Source organism: Odontesthes bonariensis, chromosome 11, assembly GCF_027942865.1.
Source record: "Odontesthes bonariensis isolate fOdoBon6 chromosome 11, fOdoBon6.hap1, whole genome shotgun sequence".
Classification (NCBI taxonomy): domain Eukaryota; kingdom Metazoa; phylum Chordata; class Actinopteri; order Atheriniformes; family Atherinopsidae; genus Odontesthes; species Odontesthes bonariensis.
Genome location: NC_134516.1, coordinates 6,758,161 through 6,777,438, shown reverse-complemented (window position 1 = coordinate 6,777,438; position 19,278 = coordinate 6,758,161). Strand labels below are relative to the sequence as shown.

Here is a 19,278-nt window from a genome sequence, read left to right as displayed (position 1 = left end):
CACTACAGCTAAAAGCACAACTTCTCATTTTATAGTGATGTCATCTACCAATGATCCGTACCATCTGTCTTCCAGCCTTAAACTCAACTTATGTAAATGATTTTAGTGTTTAGTGACACACTGATGCTATAACTGTATCAAAGCTGGTTGAAATGGGGACGAATCCTGCGAAATCCCCCAAAATCTGCAGAGTTTTCCCCATATTCACCCAATCTGCCACCTTGTGAGCAGTGACCCAGAGTAAATCTGTGGCAGATGCAAACATTTAACCACTTCCATAACATGAGGACAGTATTTGCAATAAGATGGTGTCTCAGCAGCTGTATTCTTTGTTTTGATCTTTCAAAAAGGTCTAAAAAAGGTCTAAAGTGTTCGCTGAAACCACTGCTTTGTTTGAATGACACCAGGTCATGGATGAGCTTAAGCTTCCTGAAGTTTAATGGAATAAGATGAAGGTAATACTCTGTACCGTCCAAGTCCATTATCTTGTAACATTCCCTCTTCTTTTAAGGATCCTGGTGTATATTTTGACAGCTGCTTTTAAATAAGATCTCAGTCATCGGGTCCAGTTTCTTCCAGTTAAGACATAAAGAGAGGCTGATCCAACCCTTCCTTTATGTCTCCAGAACCAACCAGAACCAGGTGAAAAACAAACGCTGCCCCTACATTTTATGATGTATAATTCATTGTCGTTTCAAGTGACTCGACTCATTTCGGAGCATTTTAAGGCCAAAGAGGGGCTTGTTCTGTTGGCTGTAGGCAGCTCCATTTCAGCAGCTAAAGAAGACCTTTTTTTATTACGTCCTTTCAGGTCAGTGGAGGGGACGACACGGACTCTGTCTGCTGTTTTCCAGCAGGTCTGACCTGGGTCGTGGACGCTCAGCACCAGAGGGACTCCGCACCGATGGCCGAGGTCGGAGTCGAAGCAGGGGATGGGCACCGTGCTGTGGACCGTCACCTCGTGCTCTTTGCTGTTTTCTGCTATGTGGAGAGAATCTGGAGAGAACTGAGGACAAAGAAGGGAAGCGAGGTTTGATTATATTTACTCTAGATTAGGGCTGGGCAACAATTCAAATTTTTAATCAAATTAATCGCATGATTTCCCTGATTAATCATGATTAATCACATTTGTACGAAAAATCCAAAAATGAATCCAAAAGTAGCGTATAGCTTTTAACATTTAGTTTTATTTTAAATGTGCTGCCATATGAATGAAAGTGCCATAACATTTGTTGTGCAAACACACTTTTAACATCAGCATCTTTCTGTAGTTTTTATGTAGAAGCCTCGCTCCACTGTCTGTTTCCTTGAATGACTTGCTGCTATCAGTTGTGTGTTTTGCCTTTAAGTGATATTTTAGACTGGAACTACTACGCTGAGAAGACAATTCAACTTGGCAGAGTTTACAGATGACTTTGGTTCTGTCGACTCCGCCGTCTGGAAGAACTTTAAAATGAAAATGGCCGAGTAAAAGTTCCGTACCCTTCTCCATGTTTGTGGATCCGCCAATTACTTTCTTTTCCTGTTCCACAGCAGACAGCAGCAGACTTTTACAAAATAAAAGCCTGTGAGCAACAGACTTTTACAAAATAAAAGCCTGTGAGCAACAGACTTTTACAAAATAAAAGCCTGTGAGCGGCAGACTTTTACAAAATAAAATAAATAAATAATAAAACACGGGTGGTCCGTGGCGTAGTGGGCTGAGCAGGCGCCCCATGTACAGAGGCTATAGTCCTCGCTCCAGCTGGCCCCGGTTCGAGTCCCGCATTGGACGGCCCTGTGCTGCATGTTGTTCCCCCTCTCTCTGCCCCCTGCTTCCTGTCTCTCTGAACTTTCCTACCCATTAAAAGGCACAAAACCCCTTAAAAAATGTTTTTGTTTGTTTTTAATTTAAAAAAAAATCTTTTCAAAAATAAAAAATTCGTTAATGCGCAATAAAATATTTATCGGCGTTAAATAATTAATGCGTTAACGCGATAATAACGAGTTAACTTGCCCAGCCCTGCTCTAGATGCAATAAAAGATGGCCGTGGCTGAAAATGCTGAAACACGTGATGTTTACCTTCAGTCCAGCGTAGAAACTCTCGCTTTCTCTCGCAGTCGATCGGAAGTGGCTGGAGTTGACTCTGAATGTCGACACACTGCAGGAGAACTGCAAAGTGAAGGTTAATGTTAATAAGTTATAAGAATAAGAGCTTATAAACCTCCTTCAGACCACATCTTTTGCATTGAGTGGTGGGATTTATTTGTGCGTTTGAGGGGAACATCCTGTTTGAGTTATCTAAAACCTCCAGTGAGCTGTTTCTGATCACATTTCCTTTGCACAACACATGGTCGTTGGCTGTGTGAAGTATGTAGCTTACAGTGCGTTGCCCCACATGTCTGAGATCAGGAACATTCAACTAAAAATGTATGCGACCTCTGACCCCAGTTCAGCTGTCGGCAACTGTGTGAGGATGAAGAGTCTGAAATCACCTCGGTTTCAAATGTTATCAAGCTGAAAATCACAGAACTTTGTGTTGGATTCAACTAATAATCTCTCCAGGGAGTGAGAGCCCAGAGCAGCCTGCATGCATGTGAGGGTTGTTTGGAAAGTAGGCTGAGCAGCTGAGTGTTGACACGCTGGAAACATGAACCATCACTTCAGTAGCTGCAGTGCAGGGTGGCAGCGCCGCTACAGCTCCAGCTGAAAGATGCACGCTTTTATCCGATAAAACAGACATGTTATGAGCCCTGCAGGGAGGAACGTCCCCCTTTCATAAAGTTAATCCCTAAGAAATGCTTTGTTTCAGCTGTATCATTCGTGTGGACGGTAAAGTGGAAAAGTGGCTTTAATGGAGGCCCACAGACGGCGGTACTGGTGGGAACATTAAAGCCTGAATTCCCTTCTTTTGTTTTCTTCCACATGTTCAATTATCATGTTGGAAAAGATTATAGGAGGAAGAAAGAACAGCAACAACTCATTACTTTATGTATTTCCTGGAAAATGGGAAATAAGTGTTTTCTCCAAACGTGTTCAAACATAAATGGAAAAACGGTAAATGACTAAAAAAAGAGGAGGATTCATCCCTCCATCAGACCTGCTGCCACTGATTTTCAGCCCACTTCTTGTGTCCTTTGGCACAGCTCAGCCTTTTCTCCCTGTTTCCCTTCCTTAAGAACGGCTTCCTGACAGCCACCCTTCCATGGAGCCCATTTCTGATGAGGCTTGGGCCAACAGCAGATGGATCAGCTGAAGCTCCAGATGCATCTCTCAGCTCCTGTGTCAGGTCTTTGCTGGATGTTTTCCTCTTTCTTAAGGACATCACTTTCAGATCCTGTTCATCTGCTGTAGATAGTTCTTTAGGCCTGACACTTCTTTTTTTGTCCTCCATGCGTCCAGTTTCCTCAAATGTTTTAAGGACACACTGCACACCATGCTGAGATATGCCAAGTTTTCAGCTAACAGCTCTTTGGGAATCACCTTGTTGCTGCAGAAATCCTGTTTTCTGTCTGTCACACTGTGTTATCTTTGCTGTTTTTCACACATGCAGCTAATGACATGGGAACAAATGATGTGTCTTTGAGCCAATCCAAACACGGTAACTTAAAGATCCACTTCCATCGTTATTTAATTTACAAATATACATATTACTGTGGTCACCACTATGATTAAATGCATCGTTTCTGTCAAAAATATCGTCCTTGTCTCCTTGTTTCAAGCTGTTTTGTGTGAGCTGGAATTGGCCTGTGTGGCAAACGACTGGCTTTTCCGGGTTTCCTCATGAATATCCGTGACGTGACAATAAGGCACCTCTGATTGGTTTCTAAAAAAACAAAACGTCACGGGGCACACCCCCTAGACCCCAGCTGAGCTGTGCCACTGCCAGCCCGCAGCGCGCTATGTTTGAACTGTGCCCGGAGTTTCTTGCTGCACTGCAACGATTGGCAATCATTGCTGTGAATTTGTGAAAGTTGGCGGATAAAATCATGACTTCATGTCTTCATGTATTCGCACCGCCTTACTCACGCGAGTATTGCTGCGGGTGTAAATTGAATTTACTCGCCTTATTCGCACGAGTAAAAAACGAGCGAATAGCTCAAGGGGCTATCCATTTCATTCTCTCATCAACCATGATATAAGTACCATCGCGTCCTTGTACCTGCTGTGGCAGTCCGAGATTCGTCTGAAACGCACACGCCGTCGTGTCTGGGTCAGTGACATCATCCGGTGGTGCATTCAGCTCAGATAATTTCACCGCCTTCTCCAGGAGTTGCGTCTGGATGACGGCCGCTTCCAGCGGTATTTCAGGCTCACCAGGACCCAGTTTGGCGGAGCGCCTGTCCATCAGATTAGCTGTGGCCATGCCATACAAGGCTATGGGCGAGGCTTACGACCGAGTGACGAATCAAAGTTTCGCCTTCTCTCACGCGCTCATTTGTCTGTGTCTCTAAGTGGGTTGACCCTTCAATGACCAGTGCAGCCCAATGAGATTGAATTACACTTTGGCGCGGCGCATACTCATGACTTGTTGTGACCTACCACATTTTAAAATGAGTGACACAAAAGTGGTTTCCAGCGAAAGTTGGCCTTTAAAGTTCCTCAGGGCTCCATTCTGGGCCCTCGTCCTTTTCCCTTTAACTTTCTATCACCCGACGAAAAGCTTGTGAATGTAAAAGTTAATGAACTCGGTTAGTAAAGAGCACATTTTCCTGCAGTAAGTGACTGAGATGGTGACCTCAGCGACACGTCATCCATGTCATCTCACAGAGAATCGGCACAAAGCCTCGTTCATGTGTTCATAACGTAGAGTCGTGAGCAAATGAGGAAGAACTGGAGAAAAACAACTTTCACCATCAGTCTCAATGTGAAAATCTTTCTTTTCACTTTTTGCTCAATCAATATCCTCGTTTTTCCTGTAATAATGTAAAAATGTTCTTTTTTGTGAATCCACCAAAGAAATTCACATAAATCTGTTCTTTTTCCTTTCAAATGTACAAATTTAACCTTTTTTCCTTGTAAAAATAATTTATTTGTTGCAAATTTTTGGCTTTTTTTCACTAATCTGTACATTTTGCTGTTTTTCATAAATGCAGCTAAAGAAATGGGAACAAATGATGCGTCTCTGTGACAGGCTGCTGGGAACAAAGTGCCTAAAGATCAAGTTTAAAATGGCTTCTTTGCTAAGTGGTCTGTTCTGTGCAGAAACCTCTTTCTCCCCAGAAATTATAAGACATGAACCAATAGCTGATGGCAGCAAAGTAGGAACACACTGAGGGACAGAACTTAAATGTCCTCATTCTCCTTAATGAGGACATTTCTGTCCCAGTCGGGAGTGGAAACTGTCAACATGTTGAAGCAAACGTTGTCAGGACTGGATCTGTGTTACAGAAGAAATCAATGTTTTATTTTTTTAAAGCCTTTAGTGTGTATTTTACAATGTGCCATGCGACCATGCCACTCCGGTTTATCCCTCAGGTTTGGGGCCTTCTTTATGCTCGAGTGACTCACAGGTCAGTGTTAAGTGGCTTAACAAACGCATTCCTCTGTAAACGAGGGGAAAAAAACCGGCCGACCTTCAGAAAAGCCCGGAGGACTATTGATCAAGTTCACTTTAAAAGATTATAAGATAGTCTGGCTGCTTGGAGGGAAAATGTGAAGAAACGAGGGCTGGATCAGGACTTTTGGACAGGACCGTACCTCAGATCATCTTATGGACCTCCTATCTTAACTCTTAACTCTATCTTAAATCCCAGTTTTCCTCCCTCTCTTGCTGGGTCAGTTGCTCTGATCCATGTATTTTTCCTGTGTTCAATGATGCTCAGCTCGGAGAGTAAATATGAAGCTAATACCAAGTGTCTCCCACTTCTGTTGGAACGGAACAAAGATGGTGAAACATCCAGATGCAGCTGTTTTCTTTCATTCATTCTGTCCTTATCTGGTGTTTTCTTTAAATAGATAAAGTAGATGAGTTGGAATCGGAGGATAAATGTACGTATAAACGGTTCAAACTGGTGGCTAAATTTCCAAATGAACTTGTTCTGTTGGAACAGAACAAAGATGGTGAAACATCCAGATGCAGCTGCCCTGTTTGGTTTCATTCATTCTCTCCTTATCTGGTGTTTTCTTTAAATTCTCCCATAAAATCAACACAGCAAACAGCTGAAACGGCTTCCTCAGTATTCATGGTTCAAATGGGAACCATGTGAAGGAAGGCTTTTCCAACCTGCAACTGATTTAGCTTCCCCACCTCTCGCTTGCTTTCTCTTAACTGAATGTGACACATACTGCTTCTCTGCCTTTGCTTTGTGAGGCTGAACCCGGGAGAAAAGAGGTCAGCACGATCCAAGGCTTTACGTTGCCCGCTGGAGGGTTCAGATCCCTCCACATGTGCTCGTCTGGCAGGAATTACCTTTTCTCCGAGCCTGAAGTGAACGCCATCCATCTCCACCAGGGAGAAGGGCTTCAGTGTGGATTCCTGCCTGATCTCTGCCTTCATGCTGTGGCCGATGTGTCTGGCCCAAACCACCTGGAAGCCCAGGGTCTGACTCCACGGCGGCGGGATGAAGGCGCACCGGAGGTGCACGCTGTGCCCGATGACCTCCGGGTTGATCACCGGCCTGGAGGGCAGGGACGGCACGGTAGCTGAGGAAGTCATTGCAGTGGTGCTCGTTAGGCTTCTTATTTCAACAATGAATTCAGGTTATTTGGATGCAACCTTAAAGGGACAGTTTGCCTCTTTTGACATGAAGAAAATGGGGCCAAGCAATTGTGAGGTCTGACTTTTTCCTGGAGAACGATTTTGTGATGCAAATGTATTACTCTGTTGAACGCATATTGTTCTGAGAAGCAAAACGCTTTATTTTTTAAACCCCAGCCAACTAGCCGGACTACCTTCATCAACACCAAAACGAGGCTGGAACTCTGCTCACAGGACGCAGCAGGGGGTAAGAAGATGTTCAGAAATGATGCTGCTGATATGGGTTGTCACACAGCTTCATGTCAGAAGAGGCGAACTATCCCTTTAATGCTCAAGAGTTTGAATTTCTTTCAGGTTCCTACCTTTGCATCGACCACTGACTTCTACTTCCCCCGGAGGGCAGATTCTGGATCCTGAATCTGGAGCAAGTGAAGCGTGAGTTGAACCAGAAACCATCTCATCAGCAGCTTAAATACATTTTTAATCCCAGTACTTTGGGGAAAAAAATACTTATTTTAAAGCAGAAAAACCGAATGCAAGTGGAACACTCGGCTGTAGACTCACTAAAGAATTTAACTGTACAATAACAGTAAAATACTGGCAGCAGGGACGCCAGTATTTTACTGTTATTTTGCAGTGCAACTACTGTTATTTATTTTAACAGTTTTGGATTACAGTACATGACGGTAGGATAACTGTGTTTTAGTCATTTTACAGCGCATCTACCGTAATTTATTTAACAGTATAAAAACGTATTTTGGATTTGGACATCATTTCATTACAAATACTGTTTTATGCTGTTCAATTACAGTTATCTACTGGTATTGTTAAATGACTGATTTAACTGTTAATTTACATGTGAGGGATGAATATTCAACAGTATTTTACAATTCTTGTAAAATACAGTTGGATACACTGGAAAAAATGCCCCTCCAAAAATAAGTAAAAAAACAACAAATAAAAGACGTTTTTGCTTGAAATAAGCAAAAAAAATCTGCCAATGGAACTAGTGAAAATCGGCTTGTCAAGATTTCTTGAAATAAAATGTGATATTTAGGACTTTTGAGATAAAAGTGATCTTGAAATTAGCTTAAAAACCTCTTCAAATGTCAAAAAAAGCTTGTTTCATATGAAATCCGACTCAAAACTATTTGTTTTCAAGACTTTTTCATTTAACAAGATATTCCAGATGTATTGTCTTCAAACAAGTCCCTATATCTGGCTGAAATAGTACTTGTTAGTGTTAGTAATGAGATATTTTGACTAGAAATGAGACAAATATACTTGGTAAGACGTTGATTTTTTCCAGTGAGTACACTGGAAAAAAAGTATATTTGTCTCATTGAGTATCTCATTACACTTTATATAAAACACAACTGCCTAACAAGTACCATTTCAGCCAGATATAGGGACTTATTTTAATACAATACATCTGGAATATCTTGTTAAATGAAAAAGTCTTGAAAACAAATTGTTTTGAGTCATATTTCACATGAAACAAGCTTTTTTTCAAGATCACTTTTATCTCAAAAGTCCTAAATATCACATCTTATTTCAAGAAATCTGGACAAGCCGATTTTCACTAGTTCCATTGGCAGATCCAACGTCTTGTATTTGTTGTTTTTCTTACTTATTTTAGGAGGGGCATTTTTTCCAGTGCTGTTGTGAATCCACCGTAAATATACAGCAATTGGTTACAGTGCTGAAAAAGAAAGAAGGCCGGGCGTGTTGACCTTTGGCGCAGTATCCCATGCAGCCCTGCGTCGGCTGCAGGTAGTAGACGAGGAACTCGCCGCAGTTCCTCACAGTGATGGGGATGCGGAACAGGCAGCAGTCCTTGACGCTGCCGTGGAAGAACTGCCAGGTGGCGCAGGCGGAGAGCTGGCGCACCTCTCCGGGCTGCGGCATGGAGGCGTCCTTCAGCGACAGCCACACCGGAGCCTGAGTCCCACAGCGGTTCATCTGCAGCAGAAACAGTCATTATCTGCAGGAAGGGGGTATTACGCCCTGCGTCTGGGCTGCAGGTGCTTATTACGCCGGCCTGCTGCAGGCCAGGTGTTTGCACTGGCACGGCGTTTGATGCCTTGAGGCCATCAGCACGCACAAAATGACAGATGGGGGTGTTTTACCTCCACGCAGGTGGTCGGCATCTCTGCCGGCTTGTTGTTGATGTTGAACCTGTACCAGCCGGGCGACAGCGAGTGGTCGCAGATCAGGTCCTGGATGGCCGTGTTCTGGATCTCCGTGGAGTCGAAGTCGACGCTGCGGTGAGGATTACGCAGAATCCGATGGCCCCCCGGGAAGCACTCTGGAGCTGCGGACGAGGAAGACGTCAAACTTAAACGGGCGAAGACATCAAGAGAGTGTGGAAAAGACGCTGTCAGCATTTTTTAAACTGCACGTACGCCTAAGAGCTGCTGACTGAGAACCAGACTGTTGCACTGGAAAAAATCTAAATCTTACCAAGTATATTTGTCTCATTGAGTATCTCATTACACTTAATATAAGACACAACTGCCTAACAAGCACCATTTCAGCCAGATATAGGGACTTGTTTTAATACAATACATCTGGAATATCTTGTTAAATGAAAAAGTCTTGAAAACAAATTGTTTTGAGTCATATTTCATATGAAACAAGCTTTTTTTGACATTTGAAGAGGTTTTTAAGCTAATTTCAAGATCACTTTTATCTCAAAAGTCCTAAATATCACATTTTATTTCAAGAAATCTGGACAAGCCGATTTTCACTAGTTCCATTGGCAGATTTATTTTGCTTATTTCAAGCAAAAACGTCTTTTATTTGTTGTTTTTTTACTTATTTTTGGAGGGACATTTTTTCCAGTGCGGCTGTTGTTACATGCAGCTCCGGATACCTTTCTTTTTTCTTTTTTTACAATATCTTTATTGAATTTTCTTTGTAAAAAGACATACAAGAACAAAGAAAAAACAAAGTTGGTACAGAAGTGTCCCAACACACATCGTCAGGTCCAGTTTTCATGCAGTACAACACTTGGTCCGTACAACAGTACCAACAGACTGAAACACAAACATAATCATGAGTCCACAGAAGATATATTATCATATTGTATAGTCCGGGGGGGCTGGGGAAGAAAGAACTGGGTCATGCAGAAGTTGCTATACCGTTCCAGGCCCGTCCATCAGATGTGACGAGTCATTGTCCTTCATATAATGAATGAAGCGACCCCAAACATTATGAAATACCTCCCTAAACAAGAAGTTAGTTCCCTAAACCACACAGCGATAGCGGGTTCAAAGTTTTTCCATGATATGGCTATTGTCCTTTTTGCTTGTAGAGAACACGTATTTATAAACATTTTAATGCTATGACCCTCTGGATAAAGACCCGGCAGAAAGAGCCGAGGTTCCAGGTCCAGACCGGATACCTTTTAATCTATTTAGAAGTTTTTTTGTCTTTGCTGGAACATCGGTTGTTCCCAGCCTTGAATCCCTTTTATGTGAGCTCTGTCTTTTTGAGTCTCTGGAAAAGTAAACTGCAGCATTTTTCAGGCCTTAAATGGATCTTGATCTGAGACGGAGTCCAGCTGTTCAGGCCTTCCAGAGGCAGACCAAACAAAAGAAGCCAGAGACGTCTGGCTGTCCTCGGCCTCATTCCAACGCGATCTGGAGATTTGCTTCATCACGGATCTCTGGTTCATCAACTGAGGCCCTGAACTATCAAGTTAATAAAATATGATAGTCTCATGAAACCAGGCTCCCACCTGATGCTGTGCATGTTGAGTTTAAACGTTTAATCGTTGAAAATACAAATGAATTAACTAGTCTTTGGCATTAATTCTGCTTGGTGCACCCCAGCCGAACTTAAAGTCGAGCAGTTTCACCCGGACTGGAACAGAATATGCTGTTTAAACGCGTTATTGGGGAAATTAAGAGGTGAAATGTTTAGAGATTAGGTTCCTAATCCCAGCAGAAGTTCACTCAAACAGTTGAACACGAAACCTAAAGATCTTTTTGATCTGATTCTCACCAGTGAGCTGCCTGAACAATGACTTTAATCCTCTATGGAGGAGTAAAAGGGACAAAATTACGACAACGTTGAACCAGACGTGGCCAACGATGAGCCCGGGATGGAAACTGTCGGGTCTGACCCAGTGCATCAGATCAAACTCCAGAAAACAGGTACTTCTGAATGTTTCTGAGGCACAAGTTGGCTTTCTAATAGTCTAAATTTTCACTGTACTTCCTGGAGAAGTACATCTTATTTGTGATTCTCTTTTACTTTCCGTTTCTTTGGGTTTAGGCACCAAAAACACTAACTAAAACGGCCTTGTGGGGTTAGGAAACTACTTTTTACCCCCAGCTTTCTGGGGCACCTGGGTGGTGAGTCCTGCCCCATCAACAAACATCTCAAAATAGATGGATGGATGTCCCAAACCCCCAAAATTATACATCTCGTGTCCACCTACAGCAGTGATACTCACTATTTTTTTTCACAAGAGCCACATTGGCAGCAAAATCAAGGGCAGAGCCACTTTTACCACAACATACTAAAGTCCCCTTTAGCAAATATGCATTTCTACATATAAAACATCCCACAAAAAAAGAAACAACACAGCCAATACATTTTCAGTTAAGACCACATTTCCCTTAATACTGGGCTGAGCGGAAGCTGGCGTGCATGTCCTCGACTTTCTTCATGTTGTACTTGTAGTTTGTTGTTGTAATCATAGTGAGACATTCAGGATGAGCATGGCTTTTGTGCTGGTTTTTGCCCTTTTTTAATTAAAAAACGATCCATTGTGCCTGCATCTGGCGCTGGCTAAAGGAGCTAGCGTGCTCTGCGGTCAAGTGTGACGGTGGTTTAAGCGGGCTGCGTTGCCAGGTTTAACAGTTCCCCTTTAGGAAACACCATTAAGTCTTAATTAATACTTAATACTACAAAAACGCAAACTTAATAAAAATACTTAATACTGTGCAGTATTCTCTGTGTGTTATTTGAAAAAAATTATTGTTATTGTTACCATATTCTTATAAACTACTATGCGAGTGCGAGCCGCCAATTAAAGCTTGAGGAGCCGCATAATGAGTATCTCCCACCTCCAGGAAAAAAAAAAAGCCTTTAATTTCATGACTCTCACACTTGGCTGTAAGAGGCTGCACACCATCTGGGGAAGAAGGTGACAAAATCATGTTTATGTTGAGCAGAAAGGATCATTTCACCCCCGTGAGTTATCTAAATTGCCAAGAATAACAGACATTCCTGTGAGCCTCTCGCCTCCCTTAAATCGCCCCAGGGAAGGACGCTAAGATCAATGACGCGTGACTAACACCGCCTGCAGCCGGAGGCTCCGATCTGAGCAGAACATGGAGTTTTCCACACTGAGAGATGGCTCAAAGCTGCTATCAGAGGTCTTTGGGAACAAAGAGGACGAGACCTCTTTGACTGTGTCGGCTGAGCAAAGTCGTGAAGGAAAGCAAACACTCGGAACATTTGGGATCCTGAAACAAACCCCCCCGAGCTGTGAAAGAAAAGCGTGAAGTTACAACCTGTGATCCCAGGCCCAAACACGGCGGGTCCTCCTGGTGTTGACAGCAAACGCTTTTGTTTATGCCGTCGCCCGTCTGAGCGTACGGCCCGTCTGAGCGTACGGCCCGTTTGAGCGTACATCACGTCTGAGCGTACGGCCCGTCTGAGCGTACGGCCCGTCTGAGGGTACGGCCCGTCTGAGTGTACGGCCCGTCTGAGCGTACGGCCCGTCTGAGGGTACGGCCCGTCTGAGGGTACGGCCCGTCTGAGCGTACGGCCCGTCTGAGCGTACATCACGTCTGAGCGTACGGCCCGTCTGAGGGTACGGCCCGTCTGAGCGTACATCACGTCTGAGCGTACGGCCCGCCTGAGCGTACGGCCCGTCTGAGCGTACGGCCCGTCTGAGCGTACGGCCCGCCTGAGCGTACGGCCCGTCTGAGCGTACGGCCCGTCTGAGCGTACGGCCCGCCTGAGCGTACGGCCCGTCTGAGCGTACATCACGTCTGAGCGTACGGCCCGTCTGAGCGTACGGCCCGTCTGAGCGTACGGCCCGTCTGAGGGTACGGCCCGTCTGAGGGTACGGCCCGTCTGAGCGTACGGCCCGTCTGAGCGTACGGCCCGTCTGAGCGTACGGCCCGTCTGAGCGTACGGCCCGCCTGAGGGTACGGCCCGCCTGAGGGTACGGCCCGCCTGAGCGTACGGCCCGTCTGAGGGTACGGCCCGCCTGAGCGTACGGCCCGCCTGAGGGTACGGCCCGCCTGAGGGTACGGCCCGCCTGAGGGTACGGCCCGCCTGAGGGTACGGCCCGCCTGAGCGTACGGCCCGCCTGAGCGTACGGCCCGTCTGAGCGTACGGCCCGTCTGAGCGTACGGCCCGTCTGAGCGTACGGCCCGTCTGAGGGTACGGCCCGTCTGAGCGTACGGCCCGTCTGAGCGTACGGCCCGCCTGAGCGTACGGCCCGCCTGAGCGTACGGCCCGCCTGAGCGTACGGCCCGTCTGAGCGTACGGCCCGCCTGAGCGTGTCTGGAAGCTCCGCTGAGGAGACCGGAGGTCACAGGTTGTCCAAACAACCGGGTCTTCAGGAAGGAGGACAGTCGACTAGACTGTGGTTGCTGGCTTAATGAGTTTACAGAGAGGGGGCAGGGGGCTAAGGAACCGGCCCCCTGGGGTGAGGGGAGATTCCACAGGGAGGGAGGCCATCAGCAGCCCAGATGTTTGGGGAATTCTCCAGTTTGAAAAGAAAGAAAAGTCAATTGGGAGATTGTGTTAACACAACTGAGGTTGTGGGTCTGATTCCCAGAGGACTTGTTGGTCACCGTCCAGCATCGTGAGTCTAAGGCTCCGTTTACATTAATTCATTTCACCATTTCTTCGTGTCGGCGTCTTGCAAACTATTTACACACAAAGTTGCTGTCCTCTCAATAAAAGCCTAACTGTTTACTCTGAAACGGGGATCGGCTGATTCGCTACTCACATGACTAATCAGCCATCACATCACATGATCGCCCTTACATCTGGAGCATGTGCAACTGCTTAGAAAACACGACCTACAGGTTCTCATCATAACAGCTTGTTGAATCTGGCGCCTCCTTGCCACCTATTGTTGTGCACAGCGTACTACCAGCAGTAGGACATGGAGCAGGCTCCCATGCTGATCGTGGTTGTCCATGAATTCCATATTCTTCTCGATGACACGAATAGAAAGGAAGTGTGTAACTGAAGTGAAGCACGCCTGTTTGTTTTTAGTTTCCCAGCACTCAAGTCACATGACCAACGATACCAGCCTAGCCTAGCCTAGCTAGAGCTCAGCACTGCGGATCCTCGTTTCTCACCGTTTACAACTGCTAAAATCAGCATCGTATGCGAATGCTTACGTGGGCTCCGGCGTCTTTGAATCCTTCCACCTATGAAGTTGTATTCCAGTATTTTAATGTAAATGGACAGTGCATCCGCGATAGAAACGATATAGAAACAGATTAGTATAAATGGCACCTTACTGAGACCTGAGACCTATACTTTTAAACCGTTTTTTAAATTCTTAGATTGTTTTTAAAGTGTTTATAATTGTATAAATTTTAACTTTGTTATGTCTTGCTACTGGATGCTTGAATTTCCTTCGGGATCAAAAAAGTATCTATCTATCTAAAATGCATAATAACCTCAAGTTTTTGTGATTTAACACTTTAAATCCTAACTGTCTTTAAAGATGGGTTTAATGCATCTGGTAGTGATGATGGGATGGATCTTACGGAGGCTTACGGACTTTTCTGTAGGCACAAAAACTGTCAAATGAAACAATAAGACGAGCGATATAGTGACTGAAAAGTCTACAGGATGTAGTGACGTGTCGTGGTGCAAAGTGCAGCAGCCAGCCTCCCACCTGCAGACTCCTCAAAACGAGGAGCTAAAAAGGGGAGAACGGGGTAAGTTTACACACCCTCTGTATCCTGGCAACCGTGCATTTTACTCATTTTGGAAGCACGAATCATTTCAGACACTTTTAAAAGTCTCATCTTTGCATCTAACGGCTGCTCCGTCGGGCCGGTTTATCGAGGTCTGACGCACACAATGCTGATTCAGAAAGGCACCGACCTTTGTTCAGCAAACTCTTTTTAAAATAAAATGCAAAGAATTAACTTCATTGGTTTGTTTGAAAGTTAATGTGATCATTTTGTAGAAGGAAAATTAATTGTTATGGCCCTGTCACACTGTTGCGTATGGCACTAGCGTATGAAAATTATCACTCATACGCTGGTATACGCTGACATATGCTGACATACGCCAGGGGAACGTTAGGCATAGGTTGTATACGTTTCAAGCACGCTGGCATACGTTGGCATACGTTGGCATACGTTGGCATACGTTGAGGCAGAAATAAATTTTTGAACATGCTCAAAACTTTTGTGCGTATGGTTAATGCGCTAAGCATACGATAGGCATACGCTGAATACGCTAGAGGTACGATATAGGTACGTTACTGATAGGTCGAGAACGCTGGACATAAATTGCCATATGTTGGCATGAAGGTGTACCGTACAGCTAGCGTATTTATAGCCTCCGCCCGTCTGCCGCCTCCATCTCCGCCAGACGGGCGGAGATGGAGGCGGCAGGCAACCGACGATTCACGGGAGCGGTCAGGAGGAGGAGTTGGGGACCTTGATCGCTCAGAAGCATGTAACTCATCAGCCGCAGGTGCATCAGGCATTTCAGCAGGTTTGGGTGAGAATGATTCTTGTGTTTTTTTGCCTTTTCCTCGGCCCAGGGCCCGGGCAAACGACGATTGCTTCTTGGGAGGCATGATCGAGATGAATGTCTCGAGAGATGTTGATAGCGCGTCGTCTACTGCAATAATGGAGCAATGTGGAAAGGCTGCTGAGTTAATGGCGTTGCCCCTGGCAACCAATAGCGTCTTCTGCCAACATGGCCGACCGGCCGACCGGAGTCACGTGACTCCTCATTCTCAATAGGCGCGTTGAAACGTACGCTGGGCATGCGCAGTTCATATGCTACTCATACGCTAGTCATTCTTTATTTTCAAGGACTTTTCGTGCGTATGATTAATTTTCATACGCAACTCATACGCTTCTCTCATACGCAACAGTGTGACAGGGCCTTTAGATACGTTTTTCAAAGAGGGGAAATTTTTTAAAATCTTTAATCGGATATTCAGTTCTAGAGCTGGGCAACGATTAAAATGTTTAATCTAATTAATCACATGATTTCCCTGATTAATCACGATTAATCGCATTTGTAGCAAAATCCAAAAATGAATCCAAAAGTAGTGTATAGCCTTTAGCATTTAGTTTTTTGACATTTTGACATTTTGTACTGGATGTTCGTTGATATTACTCCGCCACCGCTAAGAAAATAGTCCGAGCATGAACGAGCTGCCAAATAAAACACGACAGAAGCAACTTTTCGCAACGAAATTTGATATGGATTACCAGTGCACACCAGTAACCACTCCGGTGAGTTGATGATTTTGAAAACGGACGTTTATGGTGCTTTTACGAACCTTTTAGGACATACACCATGCTTGCCATTCTGAAGCAGGTTGAGAAGAATCAAAATTAGGCAAATACCGGAGACAGTAGTAAACATCAAAAAAGCGGTGAGGGGGGTTCTAAACCATTGCAGACGACTCATAAAAGAGGCTTAATGTTAAAAAAACTGCAGTTCCCCTTTAAATGTGCTGCCATATAAATGAAAGTGCCATAACATTTGTTGTGCAAACACACTTTTAACATCAGCATCTTTCTGTAGTTTTTATGTAGAAGCCTCGCTCCACTCTCTGTTTCCTTGAATGACTTGCTGCTATCAGTTGTGTGTTTTGCCTTTAAGTGATATTTTAGACTGGAACTACTACGCTGAGAAGACAATTCAACTTGGCAGTGTTTACAGATGACTTTGGTTCTGTCGACTCCGCCGACTGGAAGAACTTTAACATGAAAATGGCCGAGTAAAAGTTCCGTACCCTTCTCCATGTTTGGTGGATCCGCCGATTACTTTCTTTTCCGGTTCCACAGCAGACAGCAGCAGACTTTTACAATAATAAAAGCCTGTGAGCAACAGACTTTTACAAAATAAAATAAATAATAAAACGGGGGTGGTCCGTGGCGTAGTGGGTTGAGCAGGCGCCCCATGTACAGAGGCTGTAGTCCTCGCTGCAGCTGGCCCCGGTTCGAGTTCCGCATCAGACGGCCCTGTGCTGCGTGTTGTTCCCCCTCTCTCTCCCCCCTGCTTCCTGTCTCTCTGAACTTTCCTATCCATTAAAGGCACAAAAGCCGGCAAAAAATAAATAAATAAAAATGAATAAAACCTGCGTTAATGCGCGATAAAATATTTATCGGCGTTAAATAATTATCGAGTTAACGCGATAATAACGAGTTAACTCGCCCAGCCCTATTCAGTTGACAACACGGTGGTTCAACCTGCCTTGGATCAGCCTGGAGCTAATGGAGCCAGAGGAAAACCTTTTGAAGAAGCTATATAGCTCATAGATGAGTTCTGGTCATTTACATTGATATCAAACATCCTGAAATTTGATTGGATTCTGTCTTATTTTCCTTCATTTGAATTAAAAATGGTTTCTTATTCCAATCTTATTTTTTTTCTTATCTAAACATCCATTTCAGGAGTAGCGTTTGGTTAGTCTATCACGGGTCACCGTAGTGGCCGGTCTGCAGCATCTTTGGATATAAATGTTCTCGGGTGATCGCAGCAGCAGTGCGTTTGTTTCCTGCTGATGAAGTCTCACGGTGTCGGTCGACTGACCTCTTTGGGTGCAAGTGTGATGGATTGTTCTGACGTTTCCAGCCGGGTTCCCAGAGGATGAATGGGACTCTTCTGCATTCAGTTCAGATGATCGTGGTGTCTGAGGACTTGTATCATCTCTGTATTCCTGATTCTTCTTTTCAAACACAACCCATCGGGCTGAAATGCTGCAAACGGATGAAACTAACTGCTCCCCTCAGCTGGTTCGAACACATGGCAGCGCCGTGGATTCTTCACGGCTTCTTTAAACTTCTGTCAGCCTGAGATATTTGGCATCAGAGTAGCGACGATGAGCAGGTTTGTTTTTTAACGAAGGTCCTCCTGAAAGGTCAGCAGGTTTAGAGGCGTTTTTAATACCCGGGGAAGAATTCAGACGACTTCTTTCTATTTGAACTTCCCTAAACAAATTCAGTTCAGACAAAAAACGGGTCCACGTGAGTTACGGTAGACTTTCCCACAGTGTTTGATTTTACGACGGCCCGCCTTAAAGTTTACAACTGCGTGCTTTGATATGTTGTTGGATGCCCTGGAGACGAAGACGTGAGCAGGCTAGGAGACGGGCCGGCAGGTCGTACTGACCTCCTTTTGTTATTTCACCTCTGTCTAATGTTGCTGTTCTGACAGCTGGAGAAACAGCAGCCCACCAAACTGCCACATTTGAGTTTTATGCAACGACTTTTTTTGTAAGAAATCTTTTACAAATCTTTTCTTTTGCTCAGCTTTCTCAGTCCTCTTTTAAATGCAGGCAGAAAGACGAGAGCTTAAAGAGAATGAATGTGAGTAAAAGGGATAAAAACAGCATGAAGCAGTTAACTGGATTACTCAGCATTGAGCAACAAGTGTAGTGAGGCTGAAGAATGAGTTTCTGTTTTCTAATCTTGTTTCAATTATTCTAATTTTGTCACTTTTATCTTTTTGTTGTTGTAGTTTATGGGAGCTTTTTCTGAAGTAGTTCCAGTCTGTAGGTGAAGCCCTTCCCATTGCAGGATTCTATTTCTTGTAAATGAAGTGGAAAATGAGATAATTGCCTCCAAAGAACACTGAGACTGGTGAGCAAATAAAGAGTAACTGCAGTTTGTTTGGATCAAAGTAGACGCAAATCTTAACGTTTCTTCGCGCGGAAGATTTATGGAGCCTTTCTTTTTCTTAAATCCAAGCTCGTCGGTGTGGCTTCTGTCGGTGTTGGGGAGTGATTTGCTCTTGTCTCGTGCCTTTGAAGGTCCATCTGACCTCAGGAGCTGAGTGATGGGAATGCAGCCCTGCAGGCCAAGTCACGCAGCTTTGCAAACCCCCCCGAGTTTTACAGCCGGGATGTTCTTACCTCCACTTTTCATGTCTAAAACTTTAACTGTATCTTTCTGGGTTGCATTAGGCATGCGCTTCTCCTTCAGACGCCTCTGAGCACAGACGTGGGGTGCAGTGGGCTTAATTGTCTGCCATCCTTTGTTTTCCTGTGCTTAAATCAAACAAAACAGGGTCCGTAATACATTTCACAGCCACCTACCGTGTTGCGCGAACACCCCTAATTGCACGACCCACAGCAGCGCCACGCGTAAATATCCAAGAACCGAACCAAGTGCGCAACAGTCCATGGCTGAGGCTCCGGGTTCAGCAGACGCGGCGGGCTCGCTTCAGTCGCCCGGTCCCATTGGAAGTTAGGAGAAATGTTAGAAGCAGAACAGCCTGCACGTTCCTTTCCTTCACTTATGGTAATTAAAGCAAGTCTCCGCTCCCAGGAGGCTGTTTTCCTGTGCGGAGCGCGCAGGATGACGAAGCCTAAAAGAGGAGGGAGGAGGGTGGATCCTCGCAACAAAAG

At 44.8% G+C, this 19,278-nt stretch overlaps 1 protein-coding gene across 1 annotated transcript in view; it reads right to left on the bottom strand.

Moving 5' to 3' along the window:
- The window catches only part of LOC142391529 (von Willebrand factor D and EGF domain-containing protein), a 49,896-nt gene extending 30,842 nt beyond the window's left edge, over nt 1-19,054 (bottom strand). Inside the window, exons 1-7 of the mRNA XM_075477363.1 lie at nt 18,967-19,054; nt 8,810-8,994; nt 8,414-8,642; nt 7,043-7,108; nt 6,393-6,625; nt 2,063-2,152; nt 865-1,006 (exon numbers count right to left, since the gene is read on the bottom strand). Of these exons, the coding sequence (XP_075333478.1) occupies nt 865-1,006; nt 2,063-2,152; nt 6,393-6,625; nt 7,043-7,108; nt 8,414-8,642; nt 8,810-8,994; nt 18,967-19,054 (1,033 nt within the window). The remainder of the gene's footprint in view (nt 1-864; nt 1,007-2,062; nt 2,153-6,392; nt 6,626-7,042; nt 7,109-8,413; nt 8,643-8,809; nt 8,995-18,966) is intronic.
- Between the last annotated feature and the right edge of the window lie 224 nt (nt 19,055-19,278).